Source organism: Cydia splendana, chromosome 12 (assembly GCF_910591565.1).
Source record: "Cydia splendana chromosome 12, ilCydSple1.2, whole genome shotgun sequence".
NCBI lineage: Eukaryota > Metazoa > Arthropoda > Insecta > Lepidoptera > Tortricidae > Cydia > Cydia splendana.
In genome coordinates, this window is record NC_085971.1 from 7,851,729 (window position 1) to 7,877,951 (window position 26,223).

Sequence of the window (26,223 nt, forward strand, 5' to 3'; positions counted from 1 at the left end):
TGTGTACCTTATCTGCTTACTTTAGAGTTAATAAACGAATACCAACTAAAGGCATCTTTGTTTACCTAGCAGCGAGAGAGGCAAAGCTGTGGTAGCTCTGTGGGGAGCGCGACTGACGACGCGGTATATTCAAGAGACCATCGGCATCACCAACTTACAGGTATGTAATAATTGTACATATTTCTTTTTTTTTTGCTAAAGGCCGGGAGCAAAAAGTAAAGTGGCAAGCGTGATTTACTGCTTGCTTTTTATGTTGTGCTCGTATATTCATATTGACATTCAAAGATATTACAATCTATAAATTAAACAACATTTTCGATATTATACCTACCAACATAACCTATACATACTATACACGTTTGAAAGATTTGCACATGAAAGACATTTGCGCATGTACACGAACATACTGAACGAAAACCCCTGTGTGATTAACGCATCTTCACCTTTGCCATAGCATTACCTACCCACATTTTACTGTCGCCATACCAGGACTAAACCTTACACATTCAACATAGTAAAACGAGATATACATAATACCGTGATTTGAGACGTCCGATATCGTAAATATGGCGCTTGATTTGATTAACTGATCATGATAGTCAGTCATGACCTCATGACTTATGGTAAAGATAATTTTACAAGATCCATGGATCTTCTAAAATTATACCTAATACTCACTGGTATAGAGTCGTATTTAGATCATAGTTGTCAATTTCGTCTCCAATGATCAGCATACTGTTGATTCCGGGCACATAATTTCATTCATTTAAGTTGAGCTTATATGAAATTGTATGTCGGAAAAAGTCGGAATGCCTTTAATAGCTGATTAAATTTGCACAAGCCAGAGTCTTAATCAAAGCGCCATAGCGTCTAAATTAGAAAGGAGGTTCGGTTTAGTCGTAACACGTAGATAAGGAAAGTTCCACGGGGCTGTCCTGTACAAACGCATGTTATTTCGTCTACTAGCGTTAGGTACCTACAATCTATATCTGTTAATCGAAGACTCATCTTGCCAAGTATTTTTGAGCTCCTATATCATAGAAACATAAATATTGTATGTCTAAAAAGAGCATAAATCGCGTTTGTACGGGACATTCCAACGATTGGTCGGTACGGTCCTAAGTAATCCCGCCGGGTGAAGGTCCGGCCGCGTCGCTGGCGGAGCAGCTGAAGCAGGTGCTGGCGGAGCGCGAGCGGCGCCTCGCCACGGCGGGGCCCGCGCCGCCGCCCGACCCCGTGCAGCTCACCAACGACCTCGTCGACGAGATCCGCCAGGCCGTCAGCGAGGCCAACGCCAGAGGTTTGTGTCAGACGGTTGAGACGGCGGTCCTCATTAGCTATTTAGTTGCTTGTTTCTTACAATCCTTGGTTGTAGAATGTAGATATCTGCAGGATGCTGTATAAAGTCACAGCTTGTTGAACCTCACGTATGGCGAACGTGGCTCTGGGAAGTAGGCATTGAATTCTAATTCATTTTAATTAGAGATTCAATGAGCTGATTTTATTTGTTGACGATTTTTTTTTTCATTGGATTTTGATAAAATTTGGGGGATAGGTGGAGTGCAATATAAGTTATAATTTATAAGCGCAATTTCAACGTATGTCCCAAAAAATCTTCCTCTAAGTTACGAAAACGTATGGAATTTTCATGAATTAATGGAAAATTAAATAAGTACATTTTTGAGACAAGTTGTGATTTCGTATTTATTCCGCCCAAAATGTGGAGCTCTTCAAACTAACGAAATTTTATCGAAATAAACGAAAAAAAAATCGACAACAAATAAAAAATCGGCCTTACTTACAAACGCGGATTCTGGTTCCGGTTTCTGTAAGGTGAATTCCTCATTTATAAGGTGTAGGATATGGTTGGCATCTTTTTAGGACGGGAAGTAAAATCGTCCCGCTTGATATCCAAGACCTGTAGTCATTTGGACCATATCCATCTTCAAACCTAACCTATGAATTCCCATATCCAATGTAACCTAAATATTATTATGCATTCCCATTATCCAATCTGGTTGAGTTGGTTAGATTGAACGCTGTGGTATTCTTGAAAAGATTTATTTTATTATTTTCAAGCTACAGTTTTAGGTACTTTTGCTGTGTATTATTCGACATGCTTCTATCTATTACCGCCACTGATCGCTAGATAAACGCTATAATTCACCTTGATTTATTCAGGTAAAGATTACCATGCTGAATTAATTTAAGACGGCCATCAGTATCAGTGGTAGGTAAAATGGTAAAAGCTGTCGAGTTTTTATTTTTAATCCCGCATTTTCCTTTTTCGCACGCTTTTGCCATCCACAAATCACTTCATGACTTCACTCTCATTCTTGGCAAAAAAAATTATGTTACGCCTGGGTGGTGGAATATTTTACTTGGTATGAGACTTATTTTGAGCTCTACAGTCGCTACACTGATTTTCTTAGTCATAATTGTCATCGCGCGAGTACAGAAATATTTCTTTGCGAGACAAAATCGGACAATCGTGTTTTTCGATCGGTGGCACATTAATTGTGACACGCTTTACTTTGTGTTAATTATTTTGACAGTAGGCGAACTTGTAGTATGTACTCATGTACATTTAGCGGTGTAATCCCTAACCGTTCTATACCTACCTAGGAACTAAAATATCTATTTTAACCAGGTTTTTTTTATACAAGGAGTCACGTACATATAAGTCAAGCTTAAATAGGTACCTAGACTTCCTAGTTAGAGTTATGTAGAAGCTGTTTTCTCTCGTACAACTAGCGGCATACAAGTACCTTCCTGACATTATATCGTTTGATACAGTCACGGACAATTGAATTTTTTAGACAGTACATAATTTGTTCGTTTTATTACTAAAGTACTTAATGTAATGGAGTCAAATAAACTATTCTAATAAAGTGGCTGCTATTTGGGCGGAGGGGCCCAAGTCTCGACTCCGTCAATAACCACCACGGTCTGAGAGTTGCGTCCCAATATGTAGCCGCGTGATGACAATGAAATGGGCATGTTATAGTGAAGAAAGCTCCGGCTTGCGTAGTCGGCGGCGAGGTGCCGTGGCAGCCGCTGTCCAGCGCCGTGTCCGAGGCGAGCCTGTCGCCCGCGCCGCTGTCGCCGCATCCTGTCACGCACTGGAGCAAGCAGCAGGTAAGTACTTGCTGACGTCTACTCGTATTTAGGGACTGCAATGTCACATACCACCCTACACACGTACAGGAGTATGACGGAAGTTGTGTGCTATTAATTTTAGTCTACAGACTATTATTCTCCATCTCCATCCTTTGAGATCGTGAGGAAATCTGACTTATCCCATAAAGCCTAGCTTCAACTCTGGGTTGGAAGGTCAGATGGCAGTCACTTTCGTAAAAAAGCCTACGCAATTTTTTGCGATTCGCTGCCGAGCGGACCCCGGGCTCCCATTGAAACGTGGCAAAAAGCCTGGGTTAATATTCAATGCAAACATATCGCAACTTTATACACTTGGTCCGCGGCGATACATCAAATTTGAAATAACATATTTAGAAATGCTGTAACATTGAATATCTTGTGCAGGTATGGCAGTGGGTATCGGGCCTCGGCGAGGGCCTGGAGCGTCACGCGAGCGCGTTCGCCGCGCGCGGCGTGGACGGCGCGCTGCTGCTGGCGCTCAGCTCCGCCGACCTGAAGCTGCTCGGGCTCGGCGGCGACGACCGCCGCCGCATGAAGCGCCGCCTCAAGGAGCTGCGCCAGGCGCATGAGAAACACCTCAAGGCCCTCAAGAAAGCGGAGAAGAAAGCCAAGAAGAAATAGGCCAGTCGTCCAGAGTCAGTCGCGTACACGCTTTAACACTCTACTTCTGTAATGGTCGCATTTATTGCAATGCACACTATAGGTATTGTATTTGTCTCTTTCTCACGTGGATGCTTTATCTTTTATGATGTAATAAATGTGACTGTAATAAGCCATCTGTCATATCATATTAAAGCCACTAATATAAGTTACTTGAGCAGTGTTTAATCTTACGTTGATCGGCTATTCACTTGATTAAAATAGGAATTACGTCGTTGTAACTTAGACCTCTTATATTTTCTCTCTTCTATTCCATTGGTTTCTTCAATGAAAATTTATAAATGAAGAAGAATTATAGGTATATATTAAATAGCACGCGATAACATCATAAAAACAACATTACGCCAAATGTTATTCTTCTTTAGACCTATTTTCTTCTACTGAACTAATTTATTCTGGGAACTGTGCGACTGGCTCTGAAGACTGGCGGGTCGGGGTGAAGCAAAAGCTGTGTCCGATAGCGTAGAGAGTGCCATCTGACTTATAGCTTAGAGTTTAGTGACGGTAGGGTAGAGTCGAACGAAGAAATACTAATAATCGAAATTTAGATGTAAGTGAATATGGAACAGGACAAGTAGAAAGCATTTATCTAGACTATCTAACCTATCTAATCTCTGTATGTTTTTATTCAAAGTCAGTTCTTTCCTACAACTTATTTCTTTTATCGTTCCTATGCGGTATTATTTGTGTCAGTTTTCTTCAAGTTTGATGTGAAGTATGGACTGCTGGAAATCACTGGCTCAATCTAGTCATAAGATCAATCGTAAGCTGCTCGAAAGTCTGCTAATTTTCTTCTAAGATTTTTGAAATACATGTATAAGATAAACTATGTAATGTTCAATTTGTATCTATTCATGAATTGTCAATAAAATTGTATATTATCGCAGTAACAACTATCGGTTTGTAATTCCTAATCTTTGCAAGGTTCTATTTTTCAGACAGAAACTGGTTATTTTCGACATGAATTTGAAAATAAATAACTTTGCACAAAATGTACTTAGTATTGTATAGCGACTGATCGTTAGAGCGACGTTGCTACTGTGTTAGTAAGATATTTAAATTACATAGAATACATTTGACATTCATCGAGCATGTGATCTCATCTCATTAAAGTTGTTACTTATGTATTTCAACCACACTGCATTTTTTTATTCATTGCGCAATCACATAAAATGTTTATCTTATGAAATCGTAATGATGATTATTATAACTTATATTCATTGAAATAAATACATTCCAGTGAAATTCTCTCTTGATATTTCTGTACGAGTTATCAAATATAAGTCTGGCTTTATAGTTTTCTTAGGCAAGTTAAATGGCTGAGACTGCATCCACTCACAATAACTGTTTATAGGAGCTTGTACAAATGTGAAGGACTTGCCCGCAGTGAGGGAGCAGCCTCGGCCACATAGTGTATTCAATTATTCATGTGTGTATGTTCGGTTCTGTAGCCACCTGTATCGTTCGTGTAAATAAGCCGGGCGCGAGCGCGGCGACTGGCGGCGTGCTGCATAATTCTGTATGACTGAATGTACATTGTGCATTTAGGATATTTATTTTAATTAAGAAATAACGAATAATGTAAGTAGGAAGTCCATTAACAATTGCCAAAATTGATCAGTACTGTTTATAATTGTTGATTTTTTTAATTTAAATTTTCCTTATTTATTTAATATTTATTTTGGGACCAAATTAATTTATTGTGTCTTACAGTTTATTATTTATGTACTTGTATTTGTGTGCGGTTGGGAGAGATTTTTTTATTTATAATTAAATAAACAAACCAAAGTCTACATCATATTGTTTTTTACTATCAATTATGATCAATGTGAACATCATGTACATTTCCTAAAATGATGGTGAAAATATAGTCTGCAGTGGTAATGTGGGTTTTCTTTTTCTCTTTTTTTGCATGTTGTAACCCTTTCACCAGCATACCTGACGAAAATAATCTTTAGGTACAAGAAGGGTACCTACAACCCTTATTTAAGGCATGAAGGTCATGAGACATGATGACATTGATGACTTTAGGAGATCTTGTTGTTGAAAGGGTTACTGCCTCTTAACCTGCCTATTAACTTTCATCCTGGGGCCGATTGCATAACAAACTACAACTAATATTACAAGCGGAACTCCTTATTTAATAAGTGAAGTTAGAAAAGGAGTTCCGCTTGTAATATTAGTTGTAGTTTGTTATGCAATCGGCCCCTGGTTATTTTTAGTATATTTATTACTCAAACTTTATTATTCATATTTTTATTGTTAATTCAATTAACAAAGTACATTAATTATTGAACTACTTTATTTTTCTTATTTTTATTTTTATTTCTTTTCTTTTTCTTAAATTTCTTCTTAGGTGGAGCACCTCCTTCTTTTTCATCTTCATCATTTCCATAACTGATGGTTACAAAGGCTCCTGGTTTCCTCTTTGGTGGTGGTGATGGAGCATTAAGTTCCTCATCAGAAACATCACTGTCATCTTTTTCCTCTGTCTGCTCAAGACTCTCCTCTGCTTCAGAGTGTCCTTCACCTGATTTCTCCTCTTTCTTGATAAGTTGGCTTTGCCTGTTCAATGTCACGCAGGTGACTCTACAAGCAGCATTGTATGAGCTTAATTCACTTAATTTGGAATCATTCTCTGACCAAACTTTAATTTCTCCTGAACTGGATAATGAATATAATACATCATTATTGTAATGAAGACACTTAACTCTTTGTTTGTGGGCTTTGTAAGTTAGGGCTTGAGTGTCAGAGACAGTAAAGGATATAATATTTCCATTGTCCAATCCTACATACATCCTTTCATCAGATACCCATTGTACTGATGTTGGTTTAGTAGTGCATTTTATTTGTTTCTCAATTCCTGCTTTACTTATTGTCCAGACATCAACATTTTGTTCATGAATGAGGGAGAATCTGTCGCCAGTAGGTGAAAACTTTATTTCAGTAGGCAATGTTACACCCTTGCTGGAAAGATTTATGGTGAAAGCAGGACGACCCTTTACTAAGTTCCAAGTTCTTAGTGTCTTGTCACCTCCTATACTAAGAGCTAGTTTGTTAGATGGGTGCACTGCTATATCAGTAACAGGAAATCCTGAAAGAAAAGTATATTGTCACTTCTGGTTCATAATAACAATATTGGTATGATAACTCACAACTCTAAAGCCAGGTCTCTAAAAGTGGGGCATGCATACCCCAGGTGTTTGTAAAGGGGTTGTGAAAATATAAGACCAGATAACTGGTGCATTAAAAATAGGTTGAGAAATAGATTCATGTTGTATACATAATGTTATAGGTTCTAAGTATGAGAATCCCTTTAAACAACTAAGGAACAAAGTCAAGGCATTCTAATAGTATAATGTTGAGATAATTCATGATAACTTAAAGTTTGCATAGCCTAGAAAAACGAGCAGTATTAATTTACCTTGGTGAGCTTTTTTCCATATTTTCTCAATTTGCCAATTGCCAGTTCTCGTCACAATAATTGATCCATCGTCGCTCCCAGTAAGGAGGTGTGTCCCATTGTGTGTGAAAGCAGCAGTATTTACAGTACCATCGTGGTTCATGAGGACAGTGTGCTCTTTTCGGGACTTCATATCAATGACCACTACTTTGTCATCAGTGCCACCAGAAGCTAAAAATTTGCCAGCTATGGACACACATCGCACTGAAGCAGTATGAGAATGTGTCGCAAAGGTTTGTTTAATTTTGCTTCTCTGAAATAAATTGTATTATTCTATTACAAGCTTTGAACCAGAAAATATTGACATGTCATTATTTATGCTGCAACCAGCTAACTTACCTCATCTTCGTAACTAAGTGAATATCCTAGCAAAAAGCCTTCATAGGTGCCGACTACTATTTCGTCCATTATAAAATAAAAGGCAGTATAATTTATAAGAAAATTAACATCGCAACCTCAACAGAGCACCGCACACGTTTCTTTTGACATTGACAGAACGAAAAGTGTCAAGTGTCAAAGCAAAGCTGCATTTGACGTTTTCGTTCAGAAGTGAATAGGAAACGAAGACAACCTGACGATAATAAATTTAAAACATTGCAAATTGAAAGTATATTTATTTCGATTAGTAACTTAAAGGAAAGTATATATAAAAAGTCATTTAATTACAAATCATGAAATAAAAAATATATATTTCCATATCTAAATTAGAAAGTTCTGCAGAAAACCGAGTCTTGGCGTTTTGTTGTCCCAACACTATCAAAATAAAATGACAGCGTCAAGTCAAAGAAGAAAGGATTGAGTCTCCACAAATTTCTGTCTTTTTATAAAAATAAAACTAGTAGATGGATATCACCGTAATTTTTAGTTCATAGGACAGTGCAGTGTTTTTTGGTGACTTGCATATACATTACTATCATTCTGGTGAGTAAAATACCGCAGAAAACGTACATAATTCCGTTCAAACGTGTTGCTATCGATCTCCGAGGGTGGCATTATTCGCTAGTGTTTGTTTTGGGTGCAGGATTCCCAAAAGAGGACTTACCTGGACATCTACAAGATGGATCTGGCGGAGACCATGAAGAGTGTGCTCGCGAAGAGCACCGGCGGGTCGGGCGGCGGCGGAGGGAGCGCGGGCGCGGCGCCGCACGCCGCCGAGGGCTACGTCACGGAGAAGCTGTACATGCTACTGCAGCTGTATCTGCAGAACAAGGGCTGGAGCCCCAGCATCGAGCTCTTGCAGTGTTTTAGTGATCTTAAGGACTCCTCCATGCTGCCCAGTGCTGCATACCTTCAGTAAGTCAAAGCAAAGCTAATTCTTATTGGATACTTATTAGTCATAAAAAAATGTTATCAAACCAATTAAACAATTGAAGTTGCATTTCTAATTATTTGTTTAGTTAAGTAGTTGCAATGTCATAAGACTTCTCATTTGTATTTCAGAATGATGGCATCAAGAGTGGGGCTGGATACCCAAGGCCGACTAATTCTTAGAGATAACGGGAAAATAATACTGCCATATGAGCACTTTGCCAATGCTGTGATGTTGAAGCATATGAATGGGCCCCATGGCCTGCATTTAGGTTTAGAAGCTACGGTCAGAGCAGTAAGTTTACTATATACTATGTCTTACCAACTCTGTTATTATAATATTTCCACTTGCTACGATCCTGACATACCTCTTTCGCTTCCTTCACTTTCATAACATTCCTCATACATGCTCACCAGTTTAGGGTGCTCTTGACCTGGCCTTTCTTCAGGATTTTCCCGATCTGATCAGAGAATGTTCTAGAGATTATAGTCATTAGCCTCGTGCCGCCCACCACATTTGCATCTAGTTGTATTTTTTATTGGGCTTAATTTCATTTGGTCAATAATTGTATGAGACAAAAGAAATACTACTTTTTTATGAAAGTTGAAATTCCATTGTAACAAATGTACATTATCCGGCATGAGGATATTGTTGTCTGAGGCGAATGTTAACTGTTTATCTATAACTTGTAGGTGGTAGAATCATACACAATAGGGCGGGAGCAGTTTGGCATGGAGAAGGAGTTCATTGTAGAGGTGGTGCAGAACTGCCCGAACCCGGCCTGCCGCTACTACAAGAACCAGCTGGAGATGACGCAGAAGTCCATACAGCAGCACCTTTCGCAACAGCCTACTTATATTCCAGGTATGTTTTATATGGATCAACTGTAGTACCTGCTCATTCTAACTATAAAACTCCCGTGAGACTCGAATGTCTGCATACGTCAGCGTGTACACGTCGCGCGCTCGATCACTAGAGGCAGTGCAGTTGGTGTTCCTAAGAAGATCCTCGAAAATGGATCAAAACATATCGAGCGTTTATTTGACTTAATATGTGAGTAATCTATTTAAAACAATTTTAATATAGTACTGATACTACTGATTATGAATTATGTTCTTTTCATCTTAAATACATGCTTACAAACAATAAGCTTAATAAACAGATTGGACATACATATAAAACATAATTAGTAATTAAGGTTATTCAATGTCTTGAAAAAAACTTTATAGTTCAAGGTCGCGTCGGTTACGTAATTCAAGATCGTATTTCTGCTCAAGCACACTGGGGTCTATAGATGAAACGATTTTGCTTCGATTTGTTGTGGAAATATTTCAAGGTTGAACTTTTCCACGTCCACGGATTTAAACATGGTTTGGATGTTTTGTTTCACTTGGTTAATGTGATAATGTGCAGAGTCGAGCGCGGCGAACCTGGCGGACAGCCAGGCCGTGGAGCGGCTGCTGCGCGGCTCGGCGCTGCAGGACTACCAGCTGCCGCTGGCGCCGCACCTCGCCGCCCTCAGTGAGTTGCTATGTAAACATCCACATTTTTATTTTATGCTTATTTTATTATTTTTTGGGACTGTTTAGATCAAAAACACTCTTTTTAGGGTTCCGTACCTGAAGGATAAAAACGGGACCCAATTAATAAGACTCCTCTGTCCGTCTGTCTATCTGTCCGTATCTCATGAACCGTGATAACTAGACAGTTGAAATTTTCACAGATGATGTATTCTGTTGCCGCTATAACAACAAATACTAAAAACAAAATAAAATAAATATTTAAGTGGGGCTCCCATACAACAAACGTGATTTTTTTTGCCGTTATTTGCGTAATGGAACGGAACCCTTCGTGCGCGAGTCCGACTCGAGGGACATTTTTCGAAGAGTAGAGGGGCACCCCTACTGTCTAAATAACGTTAATGTGTCCAAATAGTGAAATGTTCGACATATTCCAGCGGGCCTAACGTCGGAGAAGCCCGACCGGCGCACGCAGGCGCAAGACAAGCTCTCCCAACACCAGCAACAACTCCTTCTGCAACACCAGTCCCGCTCGCTGCACCAGGACAAGTACAGCCACCAGCGCTCCGGAACCTCCTCCGACACCAAGAAGCATCACTACACAGACGAGCACAAGCTCACAGACTTCCTCAGGTCAGTGTGGTCAGGACAGTGTGATGGGTAACACTGTGTTGGGTGGGATAGTGTTACACATGTGCAAGTCTTTCTCAAATCTTACTTCTTATTTTTATCACACTTGCAGCACTTACTGCGACTAGTAGTGTAATTGTTAGTTATGTAGGTACTCTATATGTTATGTTAATTTGGTACTCACAAAATAATACCATAGTTAATGTAGTGCTACTTTTACACTACTATTGTATCTGGCTTTAAGTAATCAAATGGGAATCTGCGTGAAATACTATTAGCGTCAACGCGGACATGTGTGGTCACGTGCTGGCAGTTTCCATCGGAAGCTCAAAAGTGTACCGATGTTGTATTTTTTTGCGTAACAACTCTGGCGCGCCCAGATTGAAAACTTATTTTCGATACATTTAAATTTCCAGAGCGAACCTAGAAAGCCTAGAGTCCCTATCGGGGTCGGGCGGCAGCGGGAGCGGCGCGACGAGCACGTCGGGCGGCGGCGGCGGCGGCGGCGGCGGCGGCGGCGGCGGCGGGCAGGAGCGCGTGGTGCGCGCCTTCGCGGAGCTGGCGCGCAACCTGCAGCGCATGCGGCCCTGCGTGCGCCCCGCCATGTGCAAGCCCTACGGCAAGCAGTCCGAGCAGCTGCAGAAGAGTGAGTATTGTCTAACAAACAACTTCAATAATAGTTATTTACGATACAGTCAGCATCAGATATACCTGAGCGGGCAAGGTGTCCAAGAAAACATATACACTTCAATCGTCACAAAAATAAGGACATCTAAGTTGTCATTTTCACGTAGGCTTTCAGTTCGTCACATATATCTTAACTTCTGAGTTTTTCTTTAACATATACACCCTTATTTAATCACAATGACAATAACGGTTAGAAAGTCAGTGGTAACTAAGCACTCAAATTCGAGCTGCTGTCATTAATACCTACACGCACTGCCAATCACGTACGTCAGCAGCCAGGGTGCCACCAGTTGCTAAGCAGTTGTTATTTCAATGGTAACTAAGCATCAACGTTTTATCTGTTTAACTTTTTTAAAAATACTGTAGCAGCTACGAATTGACACCTCCTTTCTTAAAGAAGTATTTTGTCGTCAAGTGTCAAACTTAGACAATGAATAAGTAGGTTCTACGAGAATGATCGCTTTTTATTATAACTGTCATAGGCGGCCGTTCTTCCAAACCTCCGAGTTCCAAACCGTAGAGGATATATATGTTAATACTTATATTTATTTAGCCCACTTATTGTACTAAAATAATATACTATACAGGATGGCCCATTTAGATCGGTCAGTATGGGAAAATCTGAAACTTTAAGATATACACCGATCTCTTCTTAGGAACCATGTCATCGATTTTAGTAACAATAAAAACTGCATTCATACATAAAAAAAAAATGTGTACTCAGCTCGGGAATCGAACCCCGAACGTTTTGAAAAATAAAACTAAGACTATTTCTATTTAGATATCGATTGTGTAGGTAGCAGTAAATGTTACTATGAAACATGATGTCTGAAATGGATAAAATGCATTGTTTTCATATCCTTTAATTTATTTTTGTAGGTTTTCGAAAAGACCACCATTTTTTTCATTACATTTTACATACATTTTTGAAGTGAAAAGTGGAGAAAGAATGATAAACTCGAGACAGCGTAAGGCGTATAAACGCGTAAGGCGTCTCTCCTCTCTTTCTACCGCGCGGCGAAAATGTATGCCTGAGCCTGCTGTTTCGTTTTTATTCACCAAAGAACTTTAGTCCTAACGTATCATAATCAGGTTAATTATTTAAAACTGAACTTTTATATTAAGCAATAAAGCTCAATGTTCTAATCTTGTACGGGCTGAAATACGAGGATCTCACAGTTACATTAATAACTTTATATCACTCAAATATAATTCAAAGCTACATCTTGATGAAATCGCTAATAAAAGTGAACTCTAGTACTGGTGAATAAAACTCAAAATATCATGACCAAATATATTTAGATGCGAGGTCTGCAAGGTAACTTTACAATTTCTATTCGAATTTTAAACAATTAACGCTACATATTTGAATTTCGAATTTTAAACAAGCTCACTGACCAGTAATTTTGGAACTAAAGTTTTTCAATAAAAAGGAGGATGGGTTAATTATACATAGCGCTGCAGACATTTTGGACTAGTCATTGAGTTTTCACTTCTGTCGGCACTCCCGGAGTGCAACCCGTTATTATTTTTTTAAATGTATGAATGCAGTTTTTCTTGTTACTAAAATCGATGACATGGTTCCTAAGAAGAGATCGGTGTTTGTCTTATAGTTTTAGATTTTCCCATACTGATCGATCTAAATGGGCCACCCTGTATAGTACCTACTAAAATACGATGCTCCGAATCGATCAAAGAACGAAAGAGAAAATAATTGAATTGAAACGTAACACGTTCACTGTCTCAATCTGACATGTAAACCTTATGGCTTTGTAATAGAGGCTAGCCGTGGCCCCACGTGAGGAGTACGGGTAGTAAAGGTGTTAAACTAAACATATCCAACTATAACTCCTCTCTTTATTTTGTTGGTTGGACTCATGATCCTCAAGAACGGTGCCTCCTCTTCTATAGATGTAGGTATGCGTGCGATAAAAACATCACTGCATATACGTAATATGCTAACTGTTGACCATAGGAATGACGAATTTTGTTTTTACAACTTAGCAGAGAGGATAGAGTATACGGAGTTATAATGGAGTTATATATCTTTGAACTTTTTGTTAGTATGTTATTTTATTTATTTATTTAAGCTTTTTATTTCTTTAATAATACATTATAATATATACAATACAATTAAATTTCAGTTATACATTTTACAATTAATGTTGATATAAAATTTGATCATTATTATTATTTTTTACTTATTAACTTTTATTATTATTAAAGACCTCTCGACGAGTATAGGCCTCCTCCATTTCTCTCCACTTTTTCCTATCTTGGGCTATTTTTGTCCAGTCGTCGTTTGTAAACTTTGTAAGTTCGTCCGCCCATCTTTCTAAAGGGTGACCTCTTTTTCTTTTACCTTTTACCGGCCAGCCCATGTTGAGATTCTTTTAGTCCACCTTTCTTTGTCGTGGCGTGCAACATGTCCGGCCCATCTCCATTTGAGCTTTTTGCAGTGGGTTAGAGCGTCAATGACTTTTGTTTTCTTCCTTATCTCGGTATTTCGTTGCCTGTCCCTGAGTTTCCGATTAAGAATGCTTCGTTCCATGGCTCTCTGGCATGGTTCAATTTTTCTTTTTGTGTGGGTGTTGTAGATCCAAGTTTGGCTTCCATACGAGAGACAAGGCAAGAGGCATGAGTCTAAGACTTTCTTTTTTAGCTTTACGGGCAGATTAGATTTTAAAACCTCTTTGTGGCCCCAGAATGTATTCCACGTCATGCTCACCCGTCTGTTTAGTTCTTCAAGGTGTCTGTCTTTTGAGAAGGATATTTGCTTTCCTAAATATATATAATTCTGGACATATTCCAACTGCCGGTCGTCCACGAATATGGGTCTTAGTATAACCTAGCAGTAAACATCAAATGGCATCCCGCACAGGAGTAATCTAAGGAACGCCCACTGCGGGTTCAAACCTACAACGTCCTGTTAGAAAGTCGTACATACGCTACATGTCACATATCTTAAAGAATTATATAAACTAATGCGAAATTAACATAAAACCAGAAGACACAAATTAATAATATAAATGAAACCCAAAAAAAAAGCTGTAATCTCTAAGTGCGTGCGACTGAGATTTGAACCCGCGGTCTCTGCTTTGAAAAGCAAACGTTTGTTACTGAGACCACAACATGCCTTGACAGTTGGCTCTAAATTCGGCTTCAATTAGCTTTCGCTATGTGTCATTCGTTTTGACGATTCTGATAAAAGAAATAGTTTGCAGTAAGTTGATCGAGAGGCCCCTGTCAATGTCAAATGGTTGAAGAGCAAAACGTGAGATAGATGTATGTGATGACAAGACTGTACTGCTTTCGATGATTGTCAAAACGCTTTACTTGTAATGGGGTTGGCAACTGTCAAAGGTTTGCCTAGATGGCGCCATCATAGCTTGCCCCTTTTTCTATGAGATTTGGCTTAAAGAGCTGGCATCCAGGGTATTAAAAAAACAAAAATTTGACACAATTGTAGGGATTGACGGGGCAAGCTATGATGGCGCCATCTGCTAAAAACTTCCACCGGCCAACCCCATTAGCATGGCTATTTTTCATTCAATATTCGACCATACTTGTATGCTTTTAACGTCTATTTTTCCATATTGTTCAGATATATTTGACACGTTGACCGCTTAGATACCAGTGGTTTTTTGGCAGCTAAGGTATCAATGACTTGTTGTAAGTGTAGAAATTAATGAATAGCGACTGTTAAGATATTTGTGACACGTTGAGCGCTCACAAGTAAATACTACCATGACAGTCAAACACTTTTTGACAGTTTAAACGTTTATTTATATTTATATTTATATTTATTTATTTAATAAAGTGCAAGCTTACAGTACTACACCAATTCACTTACACACTAGAAAAATATATACATGTCAGAAACATTCCAAAAAACATGCAAACAGATAAAATGTCAAGGAAGATAAAATTTACAAATACGGTCAATTAATTAGGTACAATATTTTAGATTTATATAATGTCGACAAAGATAAAATTTACAATTCAGTCAATAACTTACAATATTTAGAATTGAGAAAGAGTCTAGCAGTGTTGCATAGGTATGCTAAACTATTAGCGAACATGTCGGCATCTGCGTAGTGAGCGAGCATTGAATGTAGGCTCCATAAAGCGCGAGAGGTAGGAGCGTGCCTCGCGTAGCATGTGCGAGCGGAAGGCCGCTGCAACAGGCATGGCCAGCGGCGCGGCGCTACCGCTCCGTCCACATCTTGGGGTATCCTCTTAGGAACTACCAATCCCATCCTCTCCAACACCTCTGGGCTGTCGACTCGATGATGAACGACCGAGAGATAGTGAACTAAGAGTAAGAATTTCCTCCTCAGTTCAAGCGTATCCTGCCCGACCATCCCCGAGACAAAGATGGAGGGATAGAGGTATGGATAGTACCCATAGGCTTTTTTATATAACCAGCGAGCAAATTTGCGCTGTATTCTCTCCAACATTAGAGAGTACTTGTCTTCGTAAGGATCCCAGACAATAGCACCGTACTCTAATTTGCTGCGCACATATGCGTTATATAGAACTTTAGCCACTCCAACATGAAATTGTTTACATATCCGCATAACAAATCCTAAAATTTTACTAGCCTGTTTACTAATATTAATGACATGTGTGTAGGGATTGCAATCCGGATTGATTTTCAATCCGGCCGGATCCGGCCGGATTTTGGCCCCAATCCGGCCGGATCCGGCCGGACCGGATCCGGTTAGGTATAAGGATATTAAAGTTAATAAATGTCATATTTTTCAAGTTTTATGCGTTATATGAGAAACAAAGGGTATTTTTACAAATGTATTCATAAAACAACAATTTGAAGTTAATAAGAAATAACTTTTTAACAATAAAATAACACTAAGTATTAAAAAGTGTCACATCAGTCAATCTCAATTTAAAAATAAAATTTGAAATCTAAGTCATTTATTAATTTTATTATATTTAATCATTCACATTCTGCTCAAATTTATACGTTTACAAAAAAAATATAAATTTGATTAGATTCCAAAGCCTGTTAATGGGATAATTATGGGATGGGAAATGGAACTCCTTGAAAGGACAAGTTTTCGTAACTGTTCTTTGATGGAATTATTTGTAAAGCTGACATCCATTCTAGCAAAAAGAATAGATAGTATAGAGGGGTCCTGTCATTGTAAATTTTGTAGTCACTGTAAATTTACTGCCATCTATCGACACACGACTAAAACTCAAAATGAAAACGTATAAAGTTATCAAAAAATGTATATATATGGATAAATGATATTATTATTTTTATATCATTTTGATCCATGTTCATTCACTGATATCTATGTGTTAAAATTGTTAAATATGAAACGGTGTCGTCACGCCATCTAGCCGAGGATAGGCTAAAGGTGTGTGCGCCATCTATTCGAGAATGACTTTTACTTGAATTCCGAGGCACGTTTTTTCCTTAGACTTTATTCGTTTTATACGAAGTTACATATGTCTTTGATTCTAGTAACAAGATATTTTACTTTTAACCAAAATTGTATGAAATGCGCTCCAATATTATCTTGCTTTCATTTTTTATCCGTGTAAATAGTGTTATCACAAAAGCCTAAATCACAAATAAATAAATAATTCATGAATAAATATTTGGGGACAATTTTATACAGATCGACCTACTCGTAGCAGCAAAGCTTGTAATATGGGTACTAGCTAGCTCTAGGTAGTACTACTAGGCGACGATATATATACGTATAGTATATTGATAAATACATGCTTATATACGTAGAAAACACCCATAACTCAGGAACAAATATCTGTGTTCATCACACAAATAAATGTCCTTATCGGTATTCAAACCCAGGACTCCAGACCGGGTATAGTTTACCTCTCTTTGAGCACCTGGCGGCTTAGCACGGTCGCGTTTTTATCCCTTGTCACCATGCCTGTCACGTTCTAACAAGTATGTAAGTGCGAAAGGGACGCGCATAGTGATAGTCGATAAAAATGGAACCGTGCTGAGCCCGCTGGAGTGTATAGCGATTTCTGCTGCTGACTGTACAAGTGCGAAAAATGGGAAATTCGCAACGAGTGGTGAAAAATTTACAACACGATCGAAGGGAGTATTTTAAAACGACACGAGTTGCGAATTACCTATTTGCACGTGTATCGTACGACGTTTTACAGTACATACGTCCCTTTAAATTTTCGACGTAGTTACGTAATGTGCTTATTATAGCATGTGCTGTTGTCAACAGGGTGTCGTAATGAAGCCCAGATGTACTGTAAAGGTCTTAACAGGATGGTGGTCACCCATTTTCTTCTCTTGATAATTATTTCAATACATTATGGAAAATATTTTTACACAATTTAATGTATTTTAATCATAACTTTCTTAAAATGTCAATGGATTTTTTTTCGTTTCTAACTCTTATTTATTTATTTGTTAGCCTATTGTGTCCCACTGCTGGGCAAAGGCCTCCCTCTCTTCCACGATTATGAAAGTACACTTGTAGCAGTGGTAACTGTTGATGTGTATGTTCCAGTCCTGCTGGACACGATCCAGCTGGTGCAGTCGCTGCGCAGCTACCTGCCGCCGCCGCACATCCAGGTCACCTCGTGGAAGAACGACGACAAACTACGGTAACACACTGTTTTGTATTATGGTTACATGGGTCATTCTACTTTTTCATCACCATTCATCTATTGCGTGTAGTATGTATGATATATATTGAATTTCTGTATGAAAATTGTATTCCCATTGTACCTGAACCAAATAACAGGAATTTGTTAACCAACATTCATATATTAATATTGATTAATGTAAAAAGATGGTAACGCAGTGGTAATGGTCTTATTTCTATACAAATCGGGAGACAATCAAGGACCACTGAGTTACTGTGATTAAGAATATTTATTAAACAAAGCTGTCGGGAATGATAACCTAATTAAGCCACTTTCTCCAACACAAAACAGAATATGAAAGGAATGGCCAAGTATTCTAAAATATGTACAACGAAAACTAGAATGGTCGTCATATCAGAATACAGAATACAGAATACAGATCTTTATTGGTAAAAGCATATTTTACAGGTCACATTTTATACATATTTACAAAAAATATATGTTAGTAGGTACACACATATAATATGTTCTTTAATTAAATTAATTATTACATGACATTTTTTTAAACAAAAACATTAATTTACTTATTACGTTTAACATTAATACAATTTTAATTATGGTGCAGTAGTCAACGACCTCATCGAATATTTATAAATTCGTCAATGCTGTAGAATGCTTTTTCTATAAGCAGCAGTTTAAGTTTAGTTTTAAATACTTGGTCACTATTTAAGTTAAGTACATCTGAGGGTAACGAATTGTAAATAGTTGGTCCTATGACGCTGAGTAACCGTCGTGATTTGGCGATCCTTGGATCCTTGTAACCTTGTGTTGTATGAGGATCAAACGTGTAAATCGGATTAAATGCATTAAGAGTGTGCAAGGCTGAGGGTTAAAACATTCACTGCCTGCGACCCGCTAGGCGGGTTCTATGTTCGTTGGTGATTTTAGCTATATACGGTTTTGCCGTATACGGTTTTCGGCTACGCTCGTAGCGCGTAGCTCGCGCTGGCACTGAATGCAATAGTGCTGTCAATAGGGAATGCAGTCTCGATCTCATCATCTCGAGAGATCTCGCACGAATTTTCGAGATTCAATCTCGTTGACAGGAAATCTCGATTTTAGCAATTTCGGTCGAGATCTTGATTCATATTTTCGAGATCTCGAACGAGATTGAAAGATTGATTCGTGTGAATTACTTTGTTTTGAGTAATCTTTTTGACCTTAGGTTCATGTTGTTCAGGCAGTGCTATTGTATGCGGCCGGTGGACGATAAAAGCACAGTGGCGCGCTCTGTGCGGAAAAATCGGACGAACTTAACGTATCTTATCGAAGTCACGATATTTATGATTTTTGTAGCTTACCCTACATTTTTTTGTAAGTTTCTGAGTGCTTGTCAAAAATATCAACTGAGCATGTTACTGCCTCTGCTTATAATTTTGTAAAATTAAAAATAATTAATACCACTTTTTCATAATTACATGCAAATTAGAGCTACATACATATTATTATTATTTTTTAAAATAAAAGTAGTTTTTTTATTAAATGTTGGTTAATTTGAAGATCTTCAAAATAAAACATGACGTAGGTACTCTAAATAAGTAGTATATACGGAATTCTTCGAGATTTTTGCTCAAATTTTAATTTTAATTACTTTGTCAAATCTCGATCTCGTCGAGATTAATCTCGATCTCGTCGAGATTAATCTCGATCTCGAAAGTGTGACGGTCGACATCTCGAAACACCCTATCTCGATTCAGATTTTTCGTGCGAGATCTCGAATCGCCAATCTTGGTGCGAGATTGCATTCCCTAATCCCTAGCTGTCAATATAGTAGATATATATTAGTTTGCCATAGACTGCTGTAATTTGATGCTAATTTGAGTGCTCATTTTTGCAAAAACAAATATCATTTCCACTAGCTCTCAGACCTCGCCTTACAGACAATACTCGTCACGATAGCGCAGTGCAATTTACCGGAAACCAATTTTAACATATTATTCTGTTATATTTCAGTTCGAACAACATGGAGGAGATTGAGAATCGCAAAATAGTGAGTGGCAACTAGCCCCAGAGAGTCTGCGGCTAAGCGTCCTCTCACTCTAGGTAGTCTCTCACTTCTGCTCATACTGACACTGCACCGGACTCTAACGCTAGCGACATCTATGTCGAATAAAAGTCACCATCGACAGAGATCTAAACAGCAACGAAAATATAGTCCGTCTCTATTTTAGTGTACTTTCAACCAATTTGATTCCTAGGCCACTATAGAACCTTGTCGCTTTAACTAGATACATGACATACATCAACATCACACAATAAGCACTGTCGTAGAAGATAAACATATTGATTTATGATGACATGGTTCTACAGTGGCCTAGGAATCAAATTGGTTGATTGTACATTTTCAAAGCTGCGCAAGTATGGTTTGGCCAAGCGTCGTTGTCAAAGGTAAAAAATACTGTATTGTTATTACGCTAGTAATCACAATAAGTTACTGACAGATTTGGTCAGTCAATATATATCTGGAATATCTGCTCATCACGAAGTGATACATATGTGGTTACTGTGTATGTATAATGGCGTTCAATAGAAATTTTCTAATGTGTATTCTTCTAAAGCAAGTTCAAAATCCGAATAGGTTTGTTTTTTTCTTTAATACAAAGTCGATAACCAACATCAACATCACATAAAGTTGCTCGCAATCACAATATTAAAATGTTTGGCCTCTTCTATTGAATACTATTTTGCATCATTTTACACTATAATATAAGTGCGTAGAGTCCGGTTCGCTCTTTAACTACCGGTTTAAGTTGTTTGATACACGAATATAGAAAGCTCCAAATAGCAGGAGTAGGTACTTTTGTATGGCATTTTATATTGGTATACTGGAACTTTCTATATTAGGGTAGCTTTCTTATAAACTTTTTTTTGAATTGTTGTAAACAGCAGCGGGAATGTTGTAAAAATTAGAATTAGTCTGATTTACGGATAATAAAAGTATTGTGTTTACTTGCTGATCGACTGATCGCACAATATTAGATATCCATAAAGTACAAGCCGAGATGGAAAAGTAAAAAAAGTAGAGGCTTGAACCTTGAAGTCTTCTTATACCTACATATAGCGTGTGTTCTCTAAATGTGGCTTGCTCCTGAGGCCTGCTGTTGGGTGATTGTAGTTGTTCTCATTATTTACTAATATTATGCTTTACTTTATGATTTTTATACACTTTCTCCTTACAAGCCGTTTTGGTTTAGTGTTATTGTATACGTTTAATATTTATCTTAGTATTTATTTTACGTTTTTGTTAAATTTCTTTACCTGTTATTGTTCGTACATGTCGTGTACTCGCTTTATTGCTTTTGCTGTTGAGATCTTTTTGCAGTTATTGATCCTGTTTCGTCCTTCTTTATTTGAATGTATTATCGTAAGTGCATTATTTACACTGTGATAGTGGTGTAATAGGTATAGGCCTGAGCGAAGTCTTGACATGATTATATAAGTCAGTTTCATTAATTTAAACGAAGTGTGCGGCAATGTTAATCTTTACGTTCACACGGAATAATACGTTTCCATAAATTAGATCGGTGGTTTCTTCTATTTGAGGTTATATAAATATTTTTTGCACTTTTAGCCAAATAATTTGTAGTATTTTCTCAAAAAAAAACTTTCATATTGATAATTTATATTAGTATAGTAGAAACCAGAAACCAGAATCATACGATTAATGATCATGTTGATTCTATTTTCTATTAAGAACGAGTAAATTTATGTTTTTTTTTAAAGTTTTATTTTATTAAATTGAAACCATGTTTATATCTTGTCAAGAGTTAAGTAAATAGAAATTGAAGTCGCCAAGTCTTGTCGTTTGTGAGAAGAGGTATCTTATCGAAGACTGCATTTTTCATGTCGCTAGCTAGCGTCGCTTGTGAATATATGGTTAGATTGGTTAGGTTTGGTGGCTGCACACGGGCGAGCGGTTGGTTACTACTCCTGTAAAGGGGCCCACTGATACTGTTCGCCGGACGATATCAGCGTGTCAGTTAACACATTCACTGCCCCCGACGCACATGTTCGTTAGCCGTCATACAAGTTTGTATGCCACGCCCCCTGGCAGTGAATGCGTTAAACGCAAAATTTGACAGTTCCGAACAGCTGACAGGCTGATATCATCCGGCGAACTGGTAATCTGTGGGCCCCTTAATGTACTTATTGGACCGACAACACAAAAGCTTACTCCCTCAACTGTCTAAGAGTGGTAAAATACGACCTAGAAGTTTTATATTTAGTGTTGAATAGAGATGCAACGGATAGTTGTTTGGCCGGATACCGGATATTCGGCCTGACCATCGGCCGAAAATTCGGTATCCGGCCGCCGAATATCCGGCCGGCGGAACTATACCTTCATTTCAGTTTTTCGGATGCGCATTGTGCGGGTTTGACCTGTTTCCTAGTGAACGTTCGCGCGGACTCATTTCTAGATTCGAAATGTGTGCGCGTGCAAGTCAGTTGAATGTTTAAATTGTTTTAAAATAATAAACGAGAACGATTATGACCGTGACTGTTTCTAAAAGCCAAATTGTTTACTCCGAAATCAAGCAATGTTACTATTCGGCCGGATAGTAGGTCACTATCCGGTATCCGGCCGGATATTTAATTAATGGCCGGATAGGCCGGATACCGGATAGTAACCGAATATCCGGTGCATCTCTAGTGTTGAATATTGATTCTCTTTGCTGACCTGGTATCGGGGCGGTGGAAAGTCGAGGAGTTATTTACGCTGAAGCGGCATTAACGCAGTGAGATGTACGATAAAAATGATACATACAAGGCGCATGCCTGCTTATGTACGCCGCATCAGCTGTTGTACATGTGAAACGTACGTTTCGGAGTGGTCTATACTTTTAATATATTTGTTATTGCAGGTTAGCAAAAAGAGTACTACAGAATATGTATCTGTATAAACTACCTACCTATACTTAAGGGGTCATCCATTAATTACATCACACGAATTTCTAGGTTTTTTGACCCCTCCCCCCCTCATTGTCACACTTGGTCACATTTGGCAAACCCCTCCCCCCTGGTGTGACGTAACGTCACATTTTTTCAAAGTTTTCAACGAAATCGGCAAATCGAATTAAGTAAGAGTAGGTTATGTACCTATTATTAATAATTTATCAAAATATTTTTGTAAAAAGAAATAATAATTTTATAACCCAAAACGGATTAGAAAAAAAAATTAAACAAATAGAAATGATTATCGTTCCAATAACTTGTTATCTAACTGTACAGCGAATTCGACGTCAGTGACGTCACAAAGTTTGTGACTCCCCCCTCCCCCCTGTCACAACGTGTCTCATTTTCTTGACCCCCCCCTAAACGTGTGATGTAATTGATGAATGACCCCTAATCAATGATTGCTGATTATAAATTCAGTTAAATGCTTGCACACGGTGCGATACGCAAACTTCTTGCACCGTGTGAAAGCATAATAACAAATAATAGTCGTTCAGGATAGTGACATGCGGGTTATGGATAGCAGCGCTTATTATTCTGGTCGGTCAAAAAGGTTTGTTGCCGCCTAAGTGTGCAGTAGGGTTAAGTACAATATGATAATAACTCATGTTGCTATTTACTTCCAAAACATCACATATGTGAAATGAACTACATAAGTTTGCTAGTGCAATAATTAGGCAAAGCCTACCTTAAACTTAAAATTTTGTATCTTAGTACTGTACGTTTATATTATATTAGTGAACATTTTGCAAAAACTGTTCGTATTCGAAAATTTATGATGTTTATTATCGAAACTTGTGTTTTAGGGTGTCCAATTTCTTTGTCCAATGTGAATTTTGTCTCACATTTTGCTTAATGAGAGAGTGAGACGCAATGACATTGGACCAACATATTGGACAGGTGGAATACCACCCTTAGTTACATCACATCACACGTTTGACTATTGTCAATATATTTTGTCGTAAGCAGCTTGGTTTATTGGCAAGGGAAGAGCATGTAGTGCTCTCATCCAATTCCCTGGGCGCTGCGGTTGGGATAATGGGGTTGGCCGGTTGAAGTATTTCACAGATGGCGCCAGCATAGGTTTTATCTGTCAATCCTACGTGTAGTGTAAAATACTTTTTTTTTGGAATGTTATGGTTTGGATGCTAATGCCCTTTAAACCATATTCCATAGAACAAAACTGAAGACAGGTAAAACTTTTGCTGGCGCCATTTCTAAAAACCTTTGACAGTTGCCAACCCCCATTGTTTATTATCGTCGGACGTCGTATTTGTGGAGTTTTATATTATAATTTGGTACTTTGTATTGTTTGCACCAAATCTTTTATTGGCATTATGTGTAGTTTTAATTTTAGCCAGTTACTTTGTTCAGTCAGCATGGTAGCAAGTAAAATGACCATTTATGTTAACATCTTTGGCAAGTTAATCGATCGATGTATATTGTGTAACTATTGATGTATGTTCCCACACGTCTCTACTCCAAAAGTAGTGTAGCTGTGTCCCAATATTTGTCTTCTTTTGCTGGTACAAACTAATTGATGCTGACTGACATTAAAGGCTCATTTAGACGGTGCGAGAACACTCATGCGAAATCCATTACAGTGCGGCATATGATTGGTCGGCTGAATTGGGTGTATCAATAGTCCGCAATGTAACTAAAATCGCATATGAGTTCGCGCGCTGTCTAAATGAGCCTTTTAATACTAGTTATCTAGTATATATGAGGCTATTACGTTTGGGTCGAATTGCTTTTCGTAATAAGTATTTAGTATTAAGTTTATATGACCGTTGTACACTCTTGGAAAGTATTAAAAATTCAAAAGAATCTCACTCTGTATTAGAATTAAGAGTTCTAGTCAAAAATGGACTTCATTTTATGTTGAATTGGAAGCGTTCTATAACACAAATAACTAACATTTTACTTAACTAACACCATAGTGTTGGATGAATTGCAAGTGATGTTGTAATAATAAATTTAATCCAGACTGATAAAAAGTATTTCTAATGTAAACGTTAATATTTGATCACTTAGTGTTTATTCCGATCTCAACATTTATTATATTTTGGACATGTTAGCATTCAACACTATGTAGTAGTGAGAAATACTTGGTTGCGATGTAAAAGTATAAAAAATCTGAACAGGTTTTATTTTCGTATACTTTTTTAAGTCTTAAATGTAAATTAAAATCATTAAAAAAAAGAAAAATCTAAAATAGATGAATATTTTTTGCAAAAAGTGATTGTATGTAATTGTGTATTTTTTGCATGAGCCTTTTGTATAAAAGTCGCCTTTGTTCTCGACTATTCCGGTGAGAGGTCTATTATTTTATTACGTTTGGGTTGAAGTTAAAGAGTTATGTATCCATTATATTTAAATGAACATTTTATTGAAATTTTTCTATTCAAATTGGCATCTTGTTTCCTGTGATAGAAATTCGATCAAAATAAAATTTTGACATCTAAATGCAATTATAACTAAAAGTACTCTACAATAGAACATGTAAGAATTCCTTAGGGCTCATTTAGACGATGCGAGAACTCGCATGCGATTTTCATTAAATTGCGGGTTTTGATTGGTCTGTTGAATCAGCCGTAACCAACAGTCCGCAATGTAACTAAAATCGCATGCGAGTTCGCGCGCCGTCTAAATCAGACCTTACGGTCAAATCATTCATTCGCGTGAAAATTATAAGGGTGTATAGTTTTGTTTAACATTAAATAAGGAATTTGCAAGTTCTATTATCGAGTGCTATAGTAGAGTATTACTAATTTTGGTTAATTAATTAAATTACTAAACATTTGTTGGTTAATTGATGTATCGATATCTGGCCTTGCCATGTAACTTATTATTTGCCGACTTTAAAATTATTTTATCTTGTAAAAGTGGTAATATAGTGGATTGAGAAATCAGTGCTTAGTAATAAATATAATTATTTGATCATATTTTTGATTGTATTTTAATTCAGCCTTCTCAAATTATGAAAACACATTCCGCCGCAGATTTTAGTATTAGAAAGAACTCCGTAGAAGTGCATGCAAGCATGAAGTTTTAGGCACTTCATGCGATAAAATTTGGAAGTAGATAGTGGTTACAAACATGTTAATTGAGATTTTTTTCACTACAAACTGACTTCGTCTGCGTGGAATGATGATAATTCGTGATAAAATCTATCATAT

The 26,223-nt window shown here is 37.7% G+C and overlaps 3 protein-coding genes and 1 long non-coding RNA gene across 5 annotated transcripts in view; 2 read left to right on the forward strand and 2 right to left on the reverse strand.

Annotated features, from left to right (window-relative positions):
* LOC134795421 (uncharacterized) overlaps positions 1–5,703 on the forward strand; it is a 39,164-nt gene extending 33,461 nt beyond the window's left edge. Inside the window, exons 20-23 of the mRNA XM_063767260.1 lie at positions 73–160; positions 1,142–1,300; positions 3,008–3,138; positions 3,544–5,703. Of these exons, the coding sequence (XP_063623330.1) occupies positions 73–160; positions 1,142–1,300; positions 3,008–3,138; positions 3,544–3,780 (615 nt within the window). The 3' untranslated portion in view covers positions 3,781–5,703. The remainder of the gene's footprint in view (positions 1–72; positions 161–1,141; positions 1,301–3,007; positions 3,139–3,543) is intronic.
* Positions 5,704–6,099: 396 nt separating this feature from the next.
* LOC134795407 (p21-activated protein kinase-interacting protein 1-like) lies at positions 6,100–7,762 on the reverse strand. The gene is made up of 3 exons (XM_063767238.1): positions 7,622–7,762; positions 7,244–7,535; positions 6,100–6,913 (listed from the first exon to the last, which is right to left on the reverse strand). Exons 1-3 carry the CDS (start codon positions 7,688–7,690, stop codon positions 6,108–6,110), a joined length of 1,167 nt encoding a protein of 388 aa, XP_063623308.1. The 5' UTR covers positions 7,691–7,762; the 3' UTR covers positions 6,100–6,107.
* A 277-nt stretch (positions 7,763–8,039) lies between these two features.
* LOC134795417 (uncharacterized) lies at positions 8,040–21,705 on the forward strand. 2 transcript variants are annotated; one of them, XM_063767253.1, is made up of 9 exons: positions 8,040–8,203; positions 8,304–8,575; positions 8,723–8,885; positions 9,284–9,455; positions 10,005–10,112; positions 10,549–10,744; positions 11,158–11,387; positions 17,953–18,049; positions 20,045–21,705. In XM_063767253.1, exons 2-9 carry the CDS (start codon positions 8,340–8,342, stop codon positions 20,094–20,096), a joined length of 1,254 nt encoding a protein of 417 aa, XP_063623323.1. In that variant the 5' UTR covers positions 8,040–8,203; positions 8,304–8,339; the 3' UTR covers positions 20,097–21,705. The 2 variants fall into 2 exon arrangements, with proteins under 2 accessions (XP_063623323.1, XP_063623322.1); XM_063767252.1 differs by having other exon boundaries at positions 8,047–8,203; positions 10,005–10,124; positions 20,045–20,181.
* Positions 21,706–25,200: 3,495 nt separating this feature from the next.
* Positions 25,201–26,133, reverse strand: LOC134795424 (uncharacterized). Its single transcript, XR_010144813.1, has 2 exons — positions 25,702–26,133; positions 25,201–25,556 (listed from the first exon to the last, which is right to left on the reverse strand). It is a non-coding gene; the product is annotated as an uncharacterized LOC134795424 (long non-coding RNA).
* Positions 26,134–26,223: the final 90 nt, after the last annotated feature.

Excerpts from the sequence above, each read along its gene's own strand:
- LOC134795407 (XM_063767238.1), bottom strand. The coding sequence starts at position 7,690 with ATGGACGAAATAGTAGTCGGCACCTATGAAGGCTTTTTGCTAGGATAT. Across the intron at positions 7,536-7,621 it reads CACTTAGTTACGAAGATGAG|AGAAGCAAAATTAAACAAAC; the intron begins GTAAGTTAGCTG and ends AATTTATTTCAG. Across the intron at positions 6,914-7,243 it reads ATGGAAAAAAGCTCACCAAG|GATTTCCTGTTACTGATATA; the intron begins GTAAATTAATAC and ends CTTTTCTTTCAG.
- LOC134795417 (XM_063767252.1), top strand. The coding sequence starts at position 8,340 with ATGGATCTGGCGGAGACCATGAAGAGTGTGCTCGCGAAGAGCACCGGC. Across the intron at positions 8,576-8,722 it reads CCCAGTGCTGCATACCTTCA|AATGATGGCATCAAGAGTGG; the intron begins GTAAGTCAAAGC and ends TTTGTATTTCAG. Across the intron at positions 9,456-10,004 it reads ACAGCCTACTTATATTCCAG|AGTCGAGCGCGGCGAACCTG; the intron begins GTATGTTTTATA and ends GATAATGTGCAG.